We start from the raw sequence: 24,824 nt of genomic DNA on the forward strand, positions 1-24,824 counted from the left end.
GTAAATTCTTAAAGTTCTGATAAAGTCCATATTGTAATCACTTTACAAAAAACAATTTTCAGGGTGCCTGGATGGCTCAGTTGGTTGAGTGTCCAACTCTTGATTTTGGCCCATGTCATGTTCCCAGGGTCAAGGGAATGAGGCCCACGTCGGGGGTGGATCCTCCTTGAGATTCTCTCCCTTTCCCCCTCCCCGACTCTACAAAAAGAAAGAAAAGAAAAAACAATCTTCTGGAAATGCCACTGTTTCACATTAGTCCCCTCCATTCTCTTGTCATCCCACCCTCTTCTGAATAATGTCAACAGATTACCTGTGTGTTACCCAGCTCCATTCCTTCCCATTTTTGAGCTTTAAGAATCTTCTTCCTCTAGGGGCGCCTGGGTGGCTCAGTAGGTTGGGCTTCCGACTTCAGCTCAGGTCATGATCTCGCTGTCCCTGAGTTTGAGCCCCGCACCGGGCTCTATGCTGACAGCGCAGAGCCTGGAGCCTGCTTCAGATTCTGTGTCTCCCTCTCTCTCTGCCCCTCCCCCACGCATGCTGTCTCTCTCTCTCTCTCTCTCTCTCTCTCTCAAAAATAAATAAACATTAAAAGAAAAAAATCTTTTTTCTCTAAACTAAATTTAATATGAAAAAAAGAAAAAAAGTTCACTGCTTAGCGTCTATTAAGTGCTCGGTTGTTTCTTTCATCATTTTTAACTTTTAGCTGGATAACTCAAGATCGCAAAGAATTCCTAATAAAAGGGAACCAAGAACTTTTTGATTCACTATGCTACTAATAGTTATATAGTAATGGACTTACCCATTATACACAATACTTCTAAAACTTCATTGCCCAAAGATTTTTCTTCCCCCCAAAAATTATTCCCCACAGCTGTTTGAAGCACTTGAAAAATGTTTGAATAAATTGTCAAATCCCAAGTACACTTTGCTCCCTGTCTACTGAGACACACAGATGGTTTCCCCATATGGCAGCTGATTTAACCCCCCTACCCCTTTCTCACCAGAAACCCCACACACTAACTTCAAAAACATCATCTACTTCTTGACCTTTCTATCTGTAGCTCTCCATCTCAGTCTGTCAGTTTGAATAAGCAAGCTAGTTCATGATATCAAAATATTTGTGTAAATGGAACCGGTCATAATTTATTGCTTCTAAAATTATTTCATGGGATTGTGGTAGGCACTGTTTTTGCTGAGGCATTGAGGTTAATCTCCGTGGAAATGAGGCCTGCACTGTGTGTTATCCTAGGGTATTTTGAGGGGAAAAAAAATCTCTCTAATCACAGTTTACTTACTATTTGTCTAGATTAGGAACTTCCAAATAAGTGGCTATAATAGTTGGACATCATTCTGCAAATGATGACACTCCTCTACTGAGCTTACCAAAATTCAGATACTTGTTTATACGTCTGAAGAACTAAAGAACTTTAAAGAAGAGAAAAGGGAAGGTTCAAAGATCTATTCAAGGTTTCCCGTGTAGTGAGCAAAGAAAGGCAAGAAAACAATGAGGGAAAAAGAAAGAAGAGAGGAAGGGAGGAAGGAAGGAAGAGAGAAAAGAAGGGAAGGAAGAAGATGACCAGAAGGTTGTCTGCAGACCGCGGTCCTTTCCTTATGCGTTCATTTACTGAGCCAGCTAGAGAAGCCAAGCAGATAGGTGCCATGGAAAAAAATGCTACTGTTTATTGAGCACCTACTGTTTGCCAAGCCCTGAACTAAATTAGTTGTCCATGTGACCTCTAATCTTTCTTCACTCCTGTTTACGGTACGTGCAATCCCTGTTTTGCGAAGGAGGGTGTGGGCTGAGAGAAGATATAAAAATTGTCCAAATACGCAGAGCTAGCAAATAGTAGAGGTAGTAGTCATGCCTTTGATCCAAGGTACACTATTATATGAGAAGAGAATTATCACTGTCTCTGTTAGCTGTTGTATTATTTACTAGACAAGAAAAACATCATTATCTGCCTTACCTGTTCATCAAAAAACTAAATAAAAATCACACCTTGTAGAAGAATGCAAACTGGTAAGTAATGCAGTCATGATCACACGGACAGTTTATTTCCTATTTGATGATTTGGATAATAAAGTAGTTACTGGTTTACAACACATAATTCCACCCCAGAACTGTTTGCTAATAACAGGGATTTATGGTCATCAGTCTTTTACAATTGGTGCAAAGTTCAAGTTTAATTATGCTCTGGTTTACTGTGCTGCGGTGAGGTGATGTGAGTTTACTGTCCTATAGCCAGAGATTTAAGACATACTTATTGAATTCCCACCAAGAATAAGGAGGCCTGAGTGACAGAGCGGGAGCGATAACATAATCCTTGCCTTCAGGGAACATCTAAACTAGCCAGAGACACCTATGCTTGAAAGACACAAGGTAGCGTGAGATTAAATGTTAAATTGCGAAGAATAGAATGTATGTGCTAAGTGTAGAAGCCTGAACAGAAATGAACAGCTTAGTAGAGGTCAGCAGGGTAACTGACAAGAGCCACCAAAAGTTGCTCTTTACCTTCCTGAACTCACCACTAGAAAGTAGCCTGTTGCTGAAATGACAAAATCTGATCTGAACATTGATCACGTTGAACAAAGATCCGTTTCTCAATGACAGTCTCAAAGGAGCCACACTCTCAAAATGTCAGCCTATAATCCAGGACTAAATGTGTTGCTTTTAAATGAAAAATATAATGTTCAGGATTCTAGTTTGACAGAGGAGAAAGCAGATAGCCATTGGTGGTGGTTTATGTGGTATATGCAGCGTGTGCCAGTGTATGTTTTATGAAAGTGGACTGACAAAATGAGGCCTGCTTTTAAGGTAGATAAGCCTCACCCTGGGTGGGTAAATGGTATGGGGAAGGAGGAGGAACAGTATGGGTCAGAGAGGCTTTAGGGAAGGCTATTGGAATAATCAGGATTTGCTAATGGGGGTCTGAAATAATGAGATTTCAGTGGGAAGAGAGGAAATAGACAAAAATATTCCAGCCAACAATTTACGGGACGGGCTGTGTGTGAGAAAAGAGATGGGTTATAGACCCCTTCATAATTTCATTCATCTCCTCTTCAAGAAGGCAGGTGGGGAGTTAGAGGGAAAAACTCCTCTTCGGTCATGCTTGTTACTTCCTTGAAAATGGTATACTGTTAAGTCAAAGATACTACTTGATGATAAAAATAAGGTTTGAGTTTACTTGAGAATATGTAATTCGTACTACTTTCCCAGTCCTGTATTTAGTACAGTAACGACTAGTGAGGATGAGGTGTATGTATCCTCAATTAGCTGACCTCCCTGTGAGCTCTGAAAATGACCCTTGTTGGAGACGTATTTGAAAAAGGAACAGTAAGATACTTAAACCATAGAGTTAAAACACAGCAAGTTGCATAACCACTATCATGCTAGAGTGCCAGGGGTATACAGCAGATCAAAATGTTCCCCATGTAATGGCTAGCATGTGAGATAATGAAGGATGATTAACAGTGTAATGAATTTCACAAACATAGTGTCTAATTTCTGCCCCGGATAAACTCTAGTATCCTGGTTTTTTAAAAGCCACTTAAAATTATTTTTGAGAAAACTAGTCATTCTTATTTGTGAATAGCCAGAATTAGAGAAATAAGGAAAAAAAATATGCAAGAGTGTAAGTATGAGTTATATAGGAATATTTCAGCATCACATGTGTAATTGTGACTATTTGGTAGCCTAGTGTGTCTGAATATATTTGTATATAAATATGTATGTTAGTATATTATGTATCTGCAAACTCCATCATCCATCCATCCATCCATCCATCCATCCATCCCTCACTAGCCATTTAGTCTCTCCTATGTATGGACCAAATACTGTGCTAAATATTTGGAATAGAGAGATTGTTAGATGGGCCCTGGCTTTCAGAAAGCATTGACAAGGGGGCAAGCATGCAAGAAATATAATTCAAAATGGTAATGGGTGTGGTGGTATGGACCACGCTGTGAAAATATTGTAGGCTTCCCAGAAAGCTTCTCTGAAGAGGTCATACTTAACTGAGGTCTGAAGGATTAGTGAAAATGTGCCAGCGAAGTGATGGAGGCAATACTGTTGGTAGTAAGAGATGTAATCAATCAGCTTTTGGAATATTGAGCCGTTTCAAGCAAAAGGATCCCATGCTCAATATTTTAAAAGTTGCCATTAGGCAATTTCTAAGTATATCCAATGAAATGTCCTGCCGTATGTGCTTGGAACCCATTAGTCATAACTTGGTGATATAAAGTACGTTCTTGACCTATGACAGGAATATTATTGCTGGAGTTGCTGTACTGAAAACTGTGATCACATTTGCCATCTGGTGAAATAGCTGTCTCGCCCAGGTTGAGGTTCACAAATGACTAAAGCCCTAAGTAGCCCACAATTACTCAGTTGCCCAAAGGTCTACAAGTCAAATGGAAAGTTGTCTGTGTTTCCCTGGAGTGTGGTGTGGGGGCAGGGAGAAGAGGCACATTGCTTTCTCTTTTATTTTCTCTTATAGTTTGAGGTACTTGCGTTCTCATATCAACTACATGGAAAGGGACAGTGTCCATTCACAGTGTCATGGAGTAGAGTCTGGGGACACAATGACTTAAAAAAAAATACGCACTGCCTTCGAAGTGCTTATAGTCTAAGTTTATTTTTAGAATTGTCCTACGTTGTACAATATTTTAAAGACACGTAAATGTGTATTTTCACTTTTTAAACTCGTTTAAATGAAAATACAAGCACTTTGTAATGTGAAGCCAGAATACATGCATTGCTATAAGTACACAAATTGGGACCTCAAATTTGCCCATATGTGTGATCATGAACACAGCTTCTCTGAGAAATTTCTGAACTAATAAGGTTTAATTTCGATCTGAGTCTATTAAAGTACTGAAATGATATTAAATGGGAGACTTCTCACTCTGCCAAATGATTTGGCACTTGTACTTTGTTGTTACTATTTTTTGTTTGTCCATAAAATTAATAAAATTAAGAATTGAAATGTATGATTGACTCCTGGCATTTTCAGGGAGGGAAATTTAAGCTCAGTGAAATAAATAGGTAGATAAAAATATCTGAATATATGGATAGAAGTGATGAGCTAATTCTAAAAGAGAGAGAGAGAGAGAGAAAGAGAGAGAGAGAGAGAGAGAGAGAGAGAGAGAGAGAGAGAAGCTGTCCTACCTCTTCTGTCAACGAATGAGAACTCTAAGAGAAAACATCTGGAGCAAAAGAGGAAATGAAGTGAGTGATACATTTGAAACTGTTAAAAACTGCTGAATTTTCTGGTAGCAACGGAACCTATTAAAAGCTATGGTAGGAATCCTGGATATTAAAGCACCTTGAAGGAGTAATTTTAACAGGATAAGGGTAGAAATAAATACAGAGCACAAGGAAAAATGTTAAAAGTGAGAAGAGGAAAATAAAACAAACCTAAGTCCAAAAAAACCCTGCCTAGGGATATTACCCAGGAAGGTGGATTTAGCCAAGTGGGCACTAAGCCTAGTATTTCTTATTTCTCTTTTCATGCCTCAAAATATGAAGTAATCGCCTTAGCAGGACTTATTACAGTGATCAAATCACCTAACAATCTGAAATGTTTCCTTTCATATGAAGATCTTGTTTTGTTTTGTTTCTGGAGAAAGGACTGTCTTTTTTTCTTCTTCTTCTTTTGAGGTTTTTTTTTTTTTTCTTTTTTTACCTCAGTCTATAGTCAGGTTCAGTGGAAAACAGAATTCTATATACCACATAAATCCTTCGTCACTGCAAGTGAAAGTGATGATCCTAGAAAAACACAAAAGTCAAACGTTTTCATATTTTTAATGTGTAGCATGAATAGAATGACTTGTTTCTCTGATTTCTGAAATCCTAAATTTCCCATAAAAGAGGTTAAATTATTTTTCTTTTGTCAAGATTTGAAGTCTCAGAAAATGTAATTAATGTCTGTCACTAATTTTTTATTAAATAGTTTATTTTAGGCTCCACAGAATCTTGTTTCTCTAGTGAAGATAGATTGCTTCAAAATTGCTAAGTGAATTTTCTACAAAACATGTTTATACCAGCTTTACCTAATCCTGTCTCTGGAGTCTACATATATTTTTATGTTTTTAAAGTATTCTAAGAGATGAATTGCAGGTATTGATAATGAACATCCTTAAAGTAAATACATACTTGCTTGGGGATAATATAAAAATGAAAGTGATATAAATAGAATTTTACCTTTTCTAACTTTACTGTAAATATCTATACCCTAGACACATACACATGTATGTGTATATATATGTGTGTGTGTGTGTGTGTGTGTATGTATGTGTGTGTACATAACCCCATATATATAAATATATATATACACACACATACATACATATAGTGTATATAGTGATCACTGAAGAACAGGTTAAAAAAAGCAAACAAAACAGCAGTATAGTTGTTTGGAACATTGTTGTCACTTAGCACAGGTGAATGGAAACACTAGAAAGTCTAGAAATCTAATAGAAATTACATTAGATAATAAAAATATATTCCATTTATTAAGCATCCTCTTTATGCCAGGTTCCATTCTATTATTACTTCTTGGCACCACTCTGATTGCTATTATAGCTGATAAGGGATAGGGATATATTTTTTTACCAGAAGAGTCAGATGGAACCTGTGTCCAATGAATTCTGAAATGTGCTTTCATGTTCTAAAGGCTGACCTTTTAAGGTGTGATTTGTGGTGCACAGTAAACAAACAAACAAAAAAAGGATTCGCCCTGTGTGGCAGCAATTCTAGTCTATGATAACTGTAGGCCCTCCTCGTTTGCCAGTTGGCACTTTGAAAGAGTTTTGTAAAAGTGACATATTAAGAAAAGGTATTATAACATTTCTATTGGAAGCAGTCACTTTCCTTGATGGGATTAAAGCTTCCCATGGTCAGAGGGTAGACCTTTCACAATACAGGACTCGGTGCATTTGTTGGCCTTTCAACACTCCTATTAGTAAGTGTTTTTTTTTTTTTTTCCCCTCATTTCATAATACACTGGTATTTAGAAGCTGGTTTCCATGGATATTGCCTGTAGACAGTTACGATATTTGGTGATAATAGTTCTGTATAGACTTTAGAAAAAATAAAATTTTCTAGAAACTGTTGTAGTGGATAATGTTCTCATAATATGTTCTATGTATTAATTGCATATTTTTTGACATACTACACATACAAAAGGAAATGTGATTGGTTTCTTAAGCGGTGGGGGGGGAAGCTATGAGTTTTTTGAAATGACCTTTTTTACTAACTGGTTCATTCCTTTACTTTGCCAAAGAGGAACCTGAAGGCTAGAACCATTTTATTTGAACACCTATTTCCTAAAATAATCAGTCCATCAATCAGGATTGAAATGTTCTGCTCTTCTGTTTGTGTTTATTAAAGTACAAGTCTATGGAGCTGTTCTTAGATGTCAAATGTTGAATAATGAATTTTGCTGGAATGCCTAAAATTTCTTTTAAACTCTGAGAATATTTTTTTCAGATGCATTGACTATAAATCATCTCATCATAAATATTCAAATATATATTCAAGTATCAATGTTCAAAGTAAATATTTAGAAGTTTTTTTAACACTGCTATTCAAGAACTGTACCTGAAATTCTCTAGTACCCTAAAAGGACAGATATTTTCATTTCCCTTTAGTATATTCTAAAACAAACTCATTTTATCGTTTTCAGAGACATCATCACCAAAAAGTAAATTTATATATCTAAACATATGAGCCTAAATGCCTTATGCTGCTGATCAGCCATTTAAGTATTTTCTTTTAAAACCAGGCCTGAAGTCATGATAATGCTTTGACAAACATTACATGAATCCTGTCCAGATTTTATTATCACACTCCTTAAATATTTCTCTTAGGCTTAGATCAATCCGTATCTAGAGTACCTTGGTATTTGCAAGCATAGCGATGATTCGGCACAGATAAAAACTGAAAGAATCAATCCTATAGCAAAATCCTTTAAAGATGTCTTGATTAATGGTGAAATGGCCTTTTATAAATATGTTGAAGCAAAGAAATTGTAAGAGGAGCCAGCTGTAGGGTGCCTTTTGGTGGTGGTTCCTTGTGGAAATGATGCTTGAAAGTGTCTAGGTGTTAGGTAGATGAGAAAGTATATTCTTAGCCCTTCCTTCTTATCTTAAAGTTTGATACCCCTTAAGTAACTCTTTATATGTGCATTCCCATTTCTTTTTTTTTTTAATTTTTTTTAACGTTTTATTTTTGAGACAGAGAGAGACAGAGCATGAATGGGGAGGGGCAGAGAGAGAGGGAGACACAGAATCGGAAGCAGGCTCCAGGCTCGAGGCGGGGCTCGAACTCACGGAGCGTGAGATCATGACCTGAGCTGAAGTCGGACGCTTAACCGACTGAGCCACCCAGGCGCCCCTGTGCATTCCCATTTCAATATTCCAAGATATACTAAGCTCAGTAGTTGGGATGTTTTCAAGAAGTCCTCCTTTTTTTTTTTCCTATTCCTACCTACCTCTACTGGTACTCTCTCCCTTTACTCTCACCCTATTCATTGAAAGTAGAAGGGGAAATGACAAGATGATAATCCATCAGAGAAAATGTTTGCTTTAGTCTAAATAGAATGAATATTAACTCCATTTCGTAATTTAGTTTCTCTAAAACCTTTCAGTACTACAGTGGTTCAGTTGTTGACACATAATAAAGGTAAATTGTTGATCATTCATAAGAACTGTTATTGAATTATTAATAATTTAATAGTGAATCACTCAGTATGTGTGTAATAAACAGCCACACACCACAGAGCATCACAGTAGGCAGGCCTAAATGTTAATGAGATCTTTTTTGGTAAAATTTATCACAAGATAGTAATAAAGAGTAGAGAAGTGTTCTTTAGAGACGAACATGAATCTTACTTGGGCAGCAGCCTCTGAATTGACATCGATTTAGCCACCTAAATCTCTGCATTATTTCAGTAATAGTACTATGATATGAGGTGATGTTCCTGTAAAAAATGCATAGGTACATGCAGGTAATAATTGAGAATAAGTAACCACATATTTCAATGGCTAATCAGTCTTCAAAAAAAATTCTGAGCAAACAGGTGAGTGCTTGCAACATATTAAGTCATTTAATGCCCACCACAGTTGTAACATTGATACACTATTGCTATTGTACTCATTTTATAAGAGTAGAGAATACTGGCACAGAAATTAAGTGTTTGATATCTTCACAATCTATTGATGAATCTGTCTTCTACTACAATGTAAAGAGCAACTGTTAATAATAGTAGCAACCATATGTGCTTATATTGTTTTGTCAGGTTAGAGTCTGGACAGTTATTTCCACACGGAAGAATGGCCAAGGGAGCTGGTTCTGGGGACTGCTATGAGCCAAAGTAGGGATCCATGCCACTTAGCAGTGTATCAGGAGCTCTGGGGTCTGTTCTTCCACGGGGTAGACTCTTCCATGATTTGCATATATATGGCTGCAGTGATGGCAGTTATTTAACACACCACACACACACACACACACACACACGCACACACACACACACACAAAGTGGCCACTTTTTGAGCATCGTATTTGTTAGGCACTATCATAAAGGTTTTATATGCATTCCCTCATTTGATCCTCACAACAATCTTAATAGTTAATGAATAGTTTCCACATTTTTGAGGAAGAGGATCTGGAGAGTTTAAGTCAGAGTTCTCAATAGTGGATTATGAATACTGACATTTAGCTGGATGGTAAGTCTCTGTTGTGTTGTTTAACTAGGGGCAGTATGGTCTAATGGTTAAGAATACAGACTCTGAAGTCTGGAGCAAGATTCCTCTTGCAATTCCGTTACTCTTAGCTGTAATGACTTTGCCTTGTTGCATGACTTCTTTGTACCTCAGTTTCCCCATTTATAATATGGTTATAATAATTATAGCTGTAGATAGGGCTATGTTGGAAGATTGAATGAGTTGATAAAGTGCCTGGTACAGAGCATGTACTACAAAATGTTTGCTTTATTGTGGTGATTTTGTTTTATACAAATAATACTGAAGTCTTGTTTCTTAAAAATAATAGTGAAGTCATGGTTTTTTTCGGTCATTTAGTAATATTATGTGAATTTACTCATGCAGTGTTTATAATTTATTATTAAACTGATTACTATGCACTTTTATAGTTCTACCGTGAAAGACATTTCCCCTATGCAGTTTCTGGCATTTGTTGTTAAAAAAAAAAAAGACTACTGATATTTGCATATTGATCCTATATTTAGTCACTTTACTAAATTCTCCTCTAGTCCTGAATGGTTTTTAAAAGCCAAAAGCTTTGGAATGATCTTGGACACCTGTTTTTCTCATATCCTACACCAACTAATATAAGATGTACCTTAAATACAGCATTGGGGCATTGGGTGGCTCAGTCAGTTGGGCAGCTGACTTTGGCTCAGGTCATGACTTCGTGGTTCATGGGTCCAAGCTCTGAGTCGGGCTGTGTGCTGACAGCTCAGACCCTGGAACCTGCGATTCTGTGTCTCCCTTTCTCTCTGCCCCTCCCCCACTTGCGTTCTGTCTCTGTCTCTGTCTCTCTCTCTCAAAAATAAACATTTAAAAAAGTTTAAATATATACAACATGTAACCATTCTTAACCTCTACCTCCCCTACCATGCTGTAAACCACCCTATCCCATACCTACTTATTTCCAACTTCTTCCAGTATCAGTGCCGACCCTATTGTAGTCTATTCTCAAGGGAATCTATTATCAGTTAAGGATAGTTTTTCTCTTCCCTTTTTATTACAACATATATTTTATTTTCTCTAAAATAGCTAGAGCTCCCCCTCCTACCCCCCAAAAATTGTAGTGGTAAGAATGGCTAACCCTGTCGCGATTATAACTTCAATGAGAACGGTTTTAATTTTACTTGATGTAAAACTTGCAGTTAGTTTCCGTTAAATAACTTTTTACCATGATTTGAAAGTGTAGTGCTAGTCACATTTTACTCATTTTTTATCTGCAGTTGATTTTATCATGTTGTTTCAGTATTTACTAATATGATCCTATAGTTTTTCTCCTGTTAATAATACTAAAACTTCATTTTTACCTTTGCCTTTATGTTCATAAACTACACCCATATTCTCTCATGAATTACTTTATCTTTTAATCCACTGGTGGGTGATATTTGATGAAATTTTATTTGGTATTTTTGCATTTCCCTCTTTATAAGTAAAATTGATCCTGATTTTAACTGTTTGATTTGCCATTTGTAAGGACTTTGATATAAGGGTTTTTTTTTCCCCATTTATTGGAGATTTTAATTTTTATTTACTTTTTCCAACCTTATTGAGATATAATTGGCATATAACATTGTGTAAGTTTAAGGTGTGCAATGGGTTGGTTTGATACCCTTCTATATCTCAGTGTGCTTACCACCAGAGAGTTAGCTAACATCTTCATCAAGACACATAATTCCATTTCTTTTGTGCGATAAGAACATTTAAGATCTAATCTCAGAGCACCTGGGCGGCTCAGTTAAGCATCTGACTCTTGATTTCATGTCAGATCATGATTGCAGGGTCGTGAGATCAAGTCCCTCATCAGGCTCTGCACTGAGCATGGGGACTGCTTAAGATCCCCACTTGCTCTCTCTTTCTATGCCTCTCTCTAAAAAAAAAAATCTAATCTCTTAGCAATTGTAATATATATAATGTTATAAACTATATCCACAAAATTTAGGCTAGTTTATTTTATTATTAATGTAGGTAGATATTGTCAAATACTTGATATGGATTTTCAGTTTCTTCTAGAGATATTAGTTTACTTTTTCAGTCAACTTTGATAATTTACATTTTCCTGGGAAGTCATCAATTTCATTCAGCTTTTCAGATTTCATTGGCATAGAGTTATACAAAACATACTTACAAACTTTAAATACTTTTTTTTAAGTTTATTTATTTTGAGAGAGAGAGAAAGAGAGAGAGAGAGAACATGTGAGTGTAAGAGGGGCAGAGAGAGAGGGGGGGAGAAACAGAACCCCAAGCAGGCTCAGTGCTATCAGTATGGAGCTTGATGTAGGGCTCGAACTCACGAACTGTGAGATCATGACCTGAGCTGAAATCAAGAGTCGGACACTCAACTGACTGAGCCACCCAGTCCCCTTAAATACATTTTTCTCTGTGATTGTTACTATCTTCCTCACTCCTAATTATGTAAATTCTTGGTCATACTCTCTATTTCCTTCTCTCCTCCCTTGTCCTCTCCCCCTTTCCCTCCTTCATTCCCTGTATCTGTCTATCTCTCCTTTCTGAGAACCAGCTTTTGGTTTTAATTATAAATTCTAATTTTGGCTTCAAATACATCTCTTATACTTTCCATTTCCATTAGTTTTCACCTTATACTTTGATTCGCTTAATTTTTCTACCTTTATAGGTTGAATTCATGAGTTCCAGATTTGCAGTGTTTTTATTTAGTAAGAAGATAAATTGAATCTATTAATTGCCTTCCATAAACTAGCCCACCATGTACAACATAACCATTTCTCACAGGTAGAACTATCATATTTTCCTGAAAATTACTTCATCATGTGTTCTCAGCCCTCTGAAGCATGCTCAGCGGTTTGACTTACACATTTTCTAGGTAGGTTTAAAACTATCCATACAGAGGGGCGCCTGGGTGGCTTAGTCGGTTAAGCGTCTGACTTCAGCTCAGCTCACGATCTCGTGGTCCGTGAGTTCGAGCCCCGCGTCGGGCTCTGGGCTGATGGCTCGGAGCCTGGAGCCTGCTTCCGATTGTGTCTCCCTCTTTCTCTGCCCCTCCCCTGTTCATGCTCTGTCTCTCTCTGTCTCAAAAATAAATAAAATGTTAAAAAAATTAAAAAAAAAACTATCCATAGAGAATTTAGAGTAGCTAAAAATAAATACACTAGTACCTTCCTCATCCACTGTTTCAGTTACTTGTGGTCATTTGGGGTCTGGTCGCAGATGATCCTCTTTGTGCTATATCATCAGAAGGTCAATAGTACTTAACACAGCTTCATAGTGTCTATGTCGTTTACCTTACTTCGGCTCGTCACGTAGGCATTTTATCATCTCACATCATCACGAGACGAAAACAGGTGAGTACCGTGCAATAAGATATTTTGAGAGACAGAGAGATAGAGAGAGAGAGAGAGAGAGAGAGAGAGGGACCACATTCACATAACTTTTATTATGATATATTGATATAATTATTCTATTTTACTATTAGCTGTGGTTTTAAATCTCTTACCATGCCTAAGTTATAAATTAAGCTTTGTCATTGGTGGTATGTATGTGTAGGAATAAACAGTAAATATGGAGTTTGATACCGTTTGAGGTTTCAGGCACCCACTGATGATCTTGGAACATATCCCCTGCAGATGAGGGGGACTGTTGTATTACCAAATTGATTCAGACAAATACTTGGAAAATGTATGTGCCCACATGAACAAGTTAACTCATCAGTTTTATTTGAATGGCCCTGAATGTTTCTCTAGCCATTGAATAACACCATTTAGCCAATTTGAACAAAGACACAAATTCTCTTCAGCGAGGCCTCAAAATAAAGCAAATATAATTATGGATGCATATTTCAAATACAGTACATAGAGTGACTTAGAACTTAAGGGTTCTGGAGTTAGCCGTGGGTTCTAGAGTTCTACTGCCAAAGTGGAAGGAAGCCTTGCCTCTGCATTTAGTCTATGTGACCTTGACTAGGAGCTTAGGTGCCCTGTATTTTATAATCTAGGAAATGGACACAGTAGCAGTATCAGCTTTTTGTGATTTTTTTTTTTTTTGTGAGGGTCAAATGAGTTTGTGAATAAAAAGCAATTGATAAAATTTAATTATTATTTTAAAATTCTTTTCAGTATGTTAAAATGGATGTAGACATTTTGGTGTCCGAGCAGGGATCTGAAACTTGTGCGAATGAGTAGTATTGTGCTAAGCTGACGTAGAATCCAGTAAGCACTGTGGAGTAATTGGCATCTTACTGATTTTATTACCTTTGCCAACAAACTTGGGCTCCAGGTGACACTTGCAGAGCTGGGTCTTTTAAGGTCCGCGTATATTTGTTGGCAGGGTCTCGTATACCGTCGGATTCGGTAATTCATGAGGTAGGTTTAATTGATGGGGTTTTAGTGAGTTTGAATGAGAAGCAGCCTATTTTGCAGGGTTGGTTTATGTTTGTTGAAGGAAGCAGGGTGTCTGACAATTCTGTTTACCAGGGAATTTATTTCTTCGGTTTGCTCCTCACAATTCTTGCGAGTTGGAAAGCAGTCCTCATGCCCTCACAGTTTTTGAATTCCCACATGAGAACGAAAATTTTGTCTACAATACCAGACTTGTTTGTTAAACATAAAAGGACATAAATCCTCCATGGGTCCCCAGGGGTATGTTAGAGAAAGGGAGTGATCATTATAAACCACTTAGCGCTGTGTGCTCTGTATCATGTTGCCGTGAGAAAGTGATGTTTGATTGGCTCATAAAATAGGTTTAGTAAATCCTTTAAATACTGATGTGAGCAGTTGTGCATGTTGGAAATTAATACCTGAGAGTGTATTATAAGGATTACCGTGTCTCCAGAACAGTCACCTGGGCATGTGTAGATTTCGGCATTTAAGGAAGATTACGTTTTGTAATTTCACTTTCATGTGTCAAATGTTGCTTGGTTTTTTCATTCCCCTTTCATTTGGCTGCGGCCTAGAAACACCTTTTGTCATTGTTTTCTCTCTAACTTGATGTTTTGAGCGATGCTATAGTATATAAACCAATGGACTTCCGCAATTAACTCCGTCTGCAGATATCGTTTTATCAGAAAAAAGAAAAACTTCAACTTAGTAGGGAAGACAACTGGATTTAATGCATTAGTCTTTTTCCAATCGTGCTCCATATTCTCAAACATTTAAAGGAAATGTAGAATCAAGTGGCAGTGATTTTCGCTTTCATTTTTTCTGTTTTGAAGATTACACACAGTAATGAGGCATGGGAATACTTTACAGGTGGATCTTCACTTGGTCTATTTTACCTGATCTTGAATATGACTTAAGCTTTAAAAAAAAATGCTATTTTTGTAACCATATCCTTTAGCAAGGGGATTTACGGTTTCAAGAGAGAAAACTAAGCCTTGGTAAATAATGATGGTATTGGTATTTTTCAGCTCCATACACAGCTAAACAGCTGTCGAGTATGACCATAAAAATTGATGGTGGAATAATTGGGTGGAATATTGGGTGAACAATAGAATTATGTTGTCATAGGACACCACTTGTGAAAAAAAAATCTTAAAAGTTTACTGTGAAACAATTAGTAGCATATGTTCGATTCTGCTGTTTTATACACACACACACACACACACACACACACACACACACAAAACAGTACTTTTTTAGATGTCCATTTCATTTAACCTTCATGGAATGCAAAACCATGTAGATTTTTAAAGCACTGTGGTAAATGTGTGCACCACATTTACGTGGTGAGCATGTATGAGCATGTAAGAATTAATTGCCAGCTGTCTAACTGCAAATCCAGAAATTGTTATGAAGATTATAAAGATTGATTTTTTTTTAATGGCATCAAATTCAGTAGAAAATCTTCATGAAGAAAGTCATGATGTACTTCTCTTATTTGCAGGACAGTGATTTTTGTTTCAGGATCTAAGATAAAGCCAAGTTTAATTTTAATCGTTCCTTAATAAGTTCTTAACATGTATAATCCAGGTATTTCTGTGTGGTTAAAAACTCCTTTAAATACTTCTACAGAACTTACAAATCACATCAATACGTACTAGTGTTTATTTTCGAACAATAAGAAGAAAAGTGTGTAATAGTAAAATAGTTAACGTGAATTGTTTCAGTTTTCTTGCATATGATCTTTTCTCATACAATGCTTCTATTAGATAATTTTGAAAATGGACTGAAGTACCTTTTTGACAGTTTCTGTTCTGCCCAACCAGTTTATTGAAATGACTTCATAATTGCCAAACCCAAGGGATACTTTTTTGGTTTTTAGCGTCTTTGACCTTTCTTTGGCATTGGTACCGTCAGCACTGTGGATCTCTTCTGTTTCCGGTGGATATTTCTCTTCCCTCTTTGCTCAGTTCTGTGGCATCCCTCATAGTGGCTTTCCCCAAGTTCCCCTGACTCTTCCTTTTCAGGATGTGTTTGTTACAGGATCTCTTCTTTCTACCCACACTTGTAATGTTATCATTTCCTGGCATTCCTCAGAGAAGTAGTGATTCTATTCCCTGCCAGTGTTACTCCCTCACTGAAACCTCCATGGTTGTGCCTCTTAGGCCCACATGGGCAAATAATGTGAACGAATGACGATCTGGGCATTTAAACAACAACAACAACAACAACAACAACAACAACAAAGAAAGTAGATGGGGATCTTTTTTTTTTTAATGTTTATTTAATTTTGAGAGAGACAGAGACAGAATGTGAGTGGGTTAGGGGCAGAGAGAGAGGGAGACACAGAATCCAAAGCAGGCTCCAGGCTCTGAGCTGTCAGCACAGAGCCCAATGAGGGGCTTGAACTCAAGAACCATGAGATCATGACCTGAGCCAAAGTCAGACGTTCAACCCACTGAGCCATCTAGGCATCCCTGAAAGTAGATGGGGATCTTTAAAGACAGAAAGAACATGTCTTTCCACTTGGTCCCAGTCTCAGTTGCAGTGAACGCATGAAGGCCTGGTGTTCATTCCTTCATCCGCCAAATACTGATACAGTATGTACTATGTTCCTGACACACAGGCGTTAGGGATAAGGCAGGAAATTAAAGACACCTCCTCTTCTGGAGCCGACACCAATTCCAGAGATCTGAACTTCATGGACTCATCCTAGGGCTAATGATACTTAGTATTACCAGATCTTCAAATTTAATATGTAAAAAAAAAAGCCAGAAATCCAGATATTCTGTGCCATTCCACTCTTTAGAATCTTGACTTAAATTTGTAAAAAGAAACAGAGCCTACTAAAACCGCACTTCCCTGTTTGCTACATTATGCCTACAAAATATTCTACCCAAAGGCCTTCCCACCTACGCCTGTTCTTCCAGCTTGATCTTCATCTGCTTCTTTGTTCCCCACCTTCTATTCCCAGCCCACCATGCTGGGCCCCTTCTTTCTTCTCTTGCATCTTACACATTGTCCTTCTCGCTACAATGCTTTTCCATTTCCCCTCCTTTCACCCCCGCTCAGTCAGTACTCATTGACAGCCCAAATGTTCCTTTGCAAACTAACCCTAATCTCACTGTATAGAATTACTCCTACTCTGCCAGTCTTCCACAGTATTTCCTACGTACTCTCATTAGAGCACTTACCAAAGTGTTTTATGGGCCCTGAGCCCAAGGAAGCTATAGTTTCATCTTTGAATCCTAAGAATCTAGCAGAACACTTTGCACCAAGTGAGCACTTCATAAATGCTTACAGAATGATCGACCAGGTCCCAAATCTGGCTCTCTTCAAACTAGCAACGGTGGTAACCTACATTAGATAGGTTTAGGGGAAAACCTCCCAAGCAGAGAACAAACAGATACAAAAAAAGCTTTGTTTCACATGTAAACTATCTTGATATGAAAATTATCTTTTCATATAAAATGGTAGTTATCAACTTTTATACCAAGGAAATCTGAAATAACTACGTAGGTCTGTTCTTTTCTAATTTTTTTTTAATGTTTATTTATTTTTGAGAGAGAGAGAGCATGTGAGAGAGCAGGGGAGGTTCAGAGAGAGGGAGACACAGAATCCAAAGCAGGTTCCAGGCTCTGAGCTGTCAGCACAATGCCCCCGACGTGGTCCTTGAGCTCCCAACGGCGAGATCATGACCTGAGCTGAAGTCAGACATTTAACCAACTGAGCCACCCAGGCGCCCCTACTTAGGTCTGTTTTGTCCAAGTCCTCTAACCCCTAACCCCACCACTTTTCAGTCCCACCACACACATATATACCAAACTCCTAGAATAGTTCCACCGGTCGGTTTACACGTTTGTCATTGATGACCGAGACCTGTTGTGTGATGTAGCAGGTGTTCTCCCCTTTGTATTTGAGTTTTCTTATTTATTGCTTTCAGACTCCCATAGTTATATTAAAAGTTCATGTGGAGGAGGGGGTACGGGATGCAGGATGGAGATGAAGGACAGCTTTATTGAATGGCAGCTGTGAGCCAACGGTGTTTTAGGTACACAGACGTCTCCTGTCCCAAAGTATCCCTGAGAGCTAAGTAGCATCATCCTCAATTTAAGACCAAGCAAAATGAGGCTGAAACAAGTTAAGTTACATGTCATAAGCAAGTTCTGGATACTTCTTCAGGATGAAGATTTATAAATAGAATTGGCCCGTGACATACTCTGTATATAATTTTCAATAATTTTTTTCTTCTGTAAATTCAGTACTGCACAAAACATATTATTTTTGTTGTCTAGTACCTACTGAATTTATATTTTTGAAAACGCCTACCCGTGATTCTCAACCGTGTCAGACCTACATTTTAAGAAATTTTTTGCAGTGTCCTCTTTAGTATTCTCGAAGGAAGTTCATAGAAGTGATCATCTATTTATATACACAATTGTTTGAAATATAAATATAATGGCATGTGTGCTATATAAAGCTAAAATAACAAAGTAAGTTTTATGAAAATAATGGATTTAAAATCATAAATACATATGCACAAGTATGCGAGGAAAATGCGAGGAAGTAGATACTTGCATCTTTTAAGTAGATTCATTGTGAATATGACAGTTCTAGATATAGACGAATATGTATATGTTTAATTGGTTTAATTGGAATACAGATTGTATAAGCAGTGTTTCTGTTCATGATATGTTTTTTTCCAACATAGTAATTCTTGCTAAGTTCCAAAACATAGAAACTTTCTTCAACTTATTTGATGGTTAAATTTCTGGAAAATTTGGTTTTACCTAAAACTGCAGAACATATTTGTGCTTACATGTGAGACAGCATTAGTTTCCAGACTCAGAGGAACTACATCAAAAATTTCACCTACATAAACGTCCGGTGAACTGTTTGAAAGGCATGGAGAACACGGGGCCAATACTCACTTCTGGGACTTTCCATTATTGAACATTGTTGGACTGTGCCTGCCACGTGTCATGGTGCTATCCCCACCCCTGGTCTCAGTATAAGCCAAAATGCCTCTGAAGATTTCTGGAATGTTTCTTAAGAGGCAACACTGCTCCGGATGAGTACCACTGATCTAAACCTTTCAAACCAAAATTAACATTTGTTGGAAAAATATTACGTATTCCTTATGTTTAGGATACTGTGTGCATTGCAGTGCAAATTAGAAGTATATAAAAACTGATTCCTTTCTTCAGGGATTTAACAGACTATGAAAATGGATCACTTGCATACATATAATGAATATTGAACATATGTGTTTATCAAAAAGAGAAAGAGGACGGTGAGCTGAGAACACCCAGAAAGGTCTCACAGAGGCAGACTGGTACAAAGTGAGATTTGAAGGGTGTGTATATAATGATGCGGCTGTAGAGAAGCTTGCCTCAGAGATGAGGAAAGAGAGCCAAGGAGTCTGACTAGGGTGAAAGCGTTACTGTCGGAAAGTAATGGGCGATGAGAATAGCATTTAAAATTGGAGTAAAACTATCATGTCCAAATGGAAATTACATTGAATAATTCATAAGTTGAATGTCAGATACGGTTGCTCCCTACAAAATATTTAAGCCTTGAGATGGCTATTTTTAGTGAATTTGGAGTTCATCACCAGCGGCACTAGAGGGCTTAGAATAGAAGAGTCATTTTGCCCACGTTGAGAAAGCATTTTCGATTGTGCCTCTTCTTCGGAGTATTTGATTATATTGACCCAGTTAAATTTGGAATGGACTCCTGGCTCTGGTCCATAGATAGCTGCCTTGTATCCATGAACATGGAATTTGAATTGCTAAAGTAACAAATGATGCTATGATCATGTGATGTTATGTCTCTTTTGCCTTTGTCTCTTGCAGGTATGATTTTGTAGAGGTTGAAGAACCCAGTGATGGAACTATTTTAGGACGCTGGTGTGGTTCTGGTACAGTGCCAGGAAAACAGATTTCTAAAGGAAATCAAATCAGGATAAGATTTGTATCTGATGAATATTTTCCTTCTGAACCGGGGTTCTGCATCCACTACAACATTGTCATGCCAGTAAGTACCACTTACAGATCCCCTGATTTAATTGGGTCAGTTATTTGCTTACCTTAAAAAAAGAAAAAAAAAGGTGGGGGGGGGGGGAATCAGGAAAAACAAAAAAACAAAACCTTTTCCCTACCTTGATTTTTTAATCCATAAACGTCACTGTAGTTATCACAAATAACTTAAATTCCATCACTACAGATCGTTAATCATTGGCCATGTTAAATACCTTTTCAGAGTAATGAAATAAAACATGTTTTTTTACAACTTTGAGGAGAAACCCCCTACCCAACTGCCCTGCAACTCACTATTCATTGTTTGTGGGAAGTTGCATAAGTACATAGTATTTTCTCTTGGAAAAAAAAATAGGAAAATCTGTATATTTATTGCTCTTCCCATTTAGATAATCATCAAAATTTGGACCATATAAAGTCTTGCTGAATTTCAAGTTTGAGTCATATTAAGTAATAAAATACAATTTTATTTTCTAACATTTTTGTAGAACTTTCTTATGTGATACTCTTTTGCGTTTTGCTAAATGTTACTCTTACTTTAAAAAGATAAAATTTGAAGCTTACACGGGATTCTAACAGTTCGAATTTTCAAATTCATTTATATATTTGTTATGAATACATTGCAGACCTAGAAAGCCAGCACTGTTTGATATCAATACCATTTTAGCTAAATTCATGTCTGTAACTGCCCTAAAATTCCATATTCTTCAGTGATGTTTTACTTTTTCTCCCCCATTAAGGTGGCATCTTTCCTTTTCTGGACCTGCCAAAAATTTATTTTTTATGTGTGTGGTTTAGGAACATGTACACAACATTTTGTACATCATATTTTTCTTTTTATCGGGAGAAGTAAACTTACTAGCTCTTTCTAAAATCAGTGTTTTAGTAAAATGTACTTTAAAAAGTAGTCATCTCTATCATCCTACTTATGCTAATATTTATCCTGCTTAAATAATACTTGTGGCTGTTCATGTTTCAAAAAAGAAGTTCTGAAGTTTTCACTGGAACTTAAGACACCTATTTGGTCTTTGTTACTATAGTTTTAGTTATATCCTGGCGATTTGTATCCTTTACATATTATTTCAAACATTCATATCTATTTGTTGCACAACAGAAATATTAAACATGCTTTTACTATTTTTATCACATTACTTATAGTAATTCTGAAGTACTCTTACAAATATGCTGATGTCACCTAGTATACGTTTTAACTATAATCAATAATATCACCACTTAAAATAACATAAAAATTGATATCTTCAGTACTTTTGACAGGAGATTTAACAAATCAGCAGGCACTCTGGGAACATAACATAAAGTGGGTTACATGCATTAACATCTGTGTTCTTACTGGATATAAGAGCAATGCTCATGGCAGGCTAACAGTTCATGAAGCCAATTAGAAAATATGGAATCAATATTAAACTTTATATGTTATATTCTTATTGTAATGTTAAGTAGAACTTTCTTTTTTTGGTTGCCCAAATTCAAGTCTGTGGAACATGAAGGATTTGATTCGATTAATAAATTTAAATATTATTGTAGATATAGGTAAAAGAAACCATAAATTCAAACTGAAGTTTGAAAAGGATCTTTTATTCATTTAGTAACAGTAGAATAATTTATTGTGTAAAATCAACATTAAGGGAGATAGCTCTAAACTATATGTCATAAATAAATTGTGAATCTTGATCAGTTACCTTATATAGATTATTTAAGATATCCACACCTCTGTTCCATGATGAAATACTTTTTGCCAGTATAGGGTCTCTTCCAAAACGTCTCTTACTTTAATAATTTAGTATTCTTCTTTAAATTTATTAAAATTTAAGACTTTTATCTAGGAATGAGGAATGTGAATAGTAGACAAGAATGAGCATTTTCAAAAACCACTCTTGGTATCTATCGATACTGTTTTCAACAACCACTATTGATATTGTGATGATTTGTTTGAATAAAGCCACTAAGAATCTGTTTAACACACTTTCACAGTGTCTTACTTTAGAGAATTTATGAAGTTAAAATTTTTTAAGTCTGAGATGGCAGAGGGAGATAGGACTATACTTTCACAAAGTTGTACAGTCCACATCTTCAGTGTGTGTAGGTAGCATACGTAGTGTTCTTAAATATATAAAGATGAAACAATTAAGTTTCACTCAAAAACGTAATGATGGGTGTTATAACACAGCAAAGGTTTTATTTATCCCTAATCTGTGACAAAATAAAACTTGAAACTGGTGCGCCTGGGTGGCTCAGTCGGTTAAGCATCTGACTTCGGCCCAGGTCATGATCTTGCAGCTCGTGAGTTCGAGCCCCGCGTCAGGCTGTGTGCTGACAGCTCGGAGCCTGGAGCCTGCTTCAGATTCTGTGTCTCCCTCTCTTTCTCTCTGCCTCTCCCCAGCTCATGTTCACACTCTGTCTCTGTCAAAAATAAATAAACTTTAAAAAAATTAAAAAAAAAAAAACTTGAAACTGAGAAGATACTTATATTTTAAATAAATTCTCTTCTTCCCATTATATTACTTTAAATATGTATAACTAACAATCATCCTGCTACAGAATAAGACATGAAAGCTAAAATATATATATGCCAACATCAAGGGTTGTATTTTTCTAATTTTATGACTGCATGGGTTAGCTAGTTGTATAACTCACGGAGTTGTGTGGATTAAATAAAATACGTAAAGATAAAAACACAGGAAATTTATAGTGTTGTGCTCAGTTCTGGGGCACATTAGAGGTTCTTAATAAATACTTGAATGCTGAGTTGATGATACCATTCACTCACTCCAGCTTAACTAACAGAAGATTCACTGACAGCTGTATTTTTATCTGTGAGAGTATATCCTGTTCATGAGCCTTGAAATGAGATAAAGCATCATAGGGTCTGTAGTAATTATCATCCATCCTCTTGACTCAGAAGGGCCCCGCCACCTGAATTTGACCTACTATTGGAGATTTACTGTGATTAAGATCTGAGAGACTTTAGATGAAAGGTGTATCACCGGGTGCATCATTGAAATTAAATTCAGTGCATTTTTAAATAGTTATTGAAGTTCTTTGATAAGCTGTAAATATGGGAATTGACATTCTCCTGACATCCTTTGAGCCATGTTTTGCATGGCACCGAAGTTGACCTGTGCTGGCCTGCAGAACATGGAAATATGTAGAAATATACATAGGACATCTTCTATTAATTTGTCTTATGCTCAGGAAACCAGCAGCCATTGGGTTGCAAGAAACAAGAGAATTTGATGTCATGGTCCTTGTTGCCTAATAAATATGACTTGGTGATTTTGATTTTGCCAGATTGTTCAGTTCTGTTGGGTTTAAATCTATTTTGGCTATTTATCTACCATTTCCTAGAATCCTTTCTCTTGGTTCCTTGTATGCCTCTTCCCCAACACAGCCACACTCCTGTTCTCAATAACTGCCTGCAGAAGGGTGAGATTTGGTTAGTGAAAAGTTGACAAGCGATTTTGCTGTTAAGCCTTCCAGAATGTTTTGAATTATCATTGTGTGTTGCTAAATGACATCCTTCCCTCCATGGCCCTCCTCCCCACAATATTATTACTAGCCTGGAAAGATCCATCAATCTTATCTGTGTATCAATGAATGAAAGCCTAAGGGAAGAAAGTTTACCTTTTCAAGAACAGACTTAAAAGTTCTTGTGGCATTTGCTCAAGGGCACATGCCCCTCCAACCCCTGGATCATCTCTAATATTTTTTTTTCTTTTTTGTCAAGGATGTACTTCATAATTAGCACACCCAGCTCCTCAAAGGCATTGGTCTCATTGACTGCAAACCCACCCTTGCAAAATAGGGCCTTGGGGACCACTGGCCACAATGGTCTCCTTTAATTTTCTAATGATAAAAATGATAGGAACCATAGGTCCTTAGTGGACTATTAGATTCCCGAACTGAGGTTTGCTACTGAGTGCCTAGCACACCCTGAAGCACCTGCTCACTAGTATCTCATGGTAGTTCAGCCAGTTTCCCTGGGAGTTGTCTAAACCCCCCTGGAGCTGTACTGACTTCTCATATAGTATGTGTTACCTCTGTTAATGTTGTATAATAGTGCTGTTTTGTCAGCTAGAGCACTGAAGAATCACACTAATGACACCAGGTATTCTCCTGGTCCTGATATATTAGAACTAGTTTCCCTCTCTCTCTCTCTCTCTCTCTCTCTCTCTCTCTCCCTCCTCTCTCTCTCTCTCTCTCTCTCTCTCTCTCTCTCTCTCTCTCTCTCTTTCTGGTGGGAGTGGAACATCCCAAGTAGTTCAAGAAATTGGTGCCTACTTATGACACTATAACCATTAATGTGTATAATCATACTCATCAGCTTTTTTATAATTAGCTTAATATTTTGCATCTGTTCACACACGAACAAAAACTTCGAGTTTAATCGGTTCTTTTTTTTTTCTGGGACAATTATGGAGAAAGTGTATTTTAATATTCTTTATAGTCTACAAGTAAGGGAGACCATTCCGCAGCCTTCTTTTGGAGCACGAAATGGATATGTTTGATTCTAACTAACCTTTAAGTCTGGTTGATTCTATACCAACTTTAGATAGTATGTAGCTCAGCGGTAGAATTCTAATACATTAGTTAAAATTTTCAGAAACAGTGTTGCCATACATGTTGCCATTAAAAACTATGTTCATAACCACAT

The 24,824-nt window shown here is 37.0% G+C and overlaps 1 protein-coding gene across 2 annotated transcripts in view; it reads left to right on the forward strand.

Annotated features, from left to right (window-relative positions):
* Window positions 1-24,824, forward strand: part of PDGFC (platelet derived growth factor C) — a 206,528-nt gene that overhangs the window by 131,288 nt on the left and 50,416 nt on the right. For both annotated transcript variants that reach the window (XM_047857043.1, XM_047857042.1), the window contains exon 3: window positions 19,970-20,150. In XM_047857043.1, coding sequence (XP_047712999.1) covers window positions 19,970-20,150 — 181 coding nt within the window. The remainder of the gene's footprint in view (window positions 1-19,969; window positions 20,151-24,824) is intronic.

This window comes from Prionailurus viverrinus, chromosome B1 (genome assembly GCF_022837055.1).
Source record: "Prionailurus viverrinus isolate Anna chromosome B1, UM_Priviv_1.0, whole genome shotgun sequence".
NCBI lineage: Eukaryota > Metazoa > Chordata > Mammalia > Carnivora > Felidae > Prionailurus > Prionailurus viverrinus.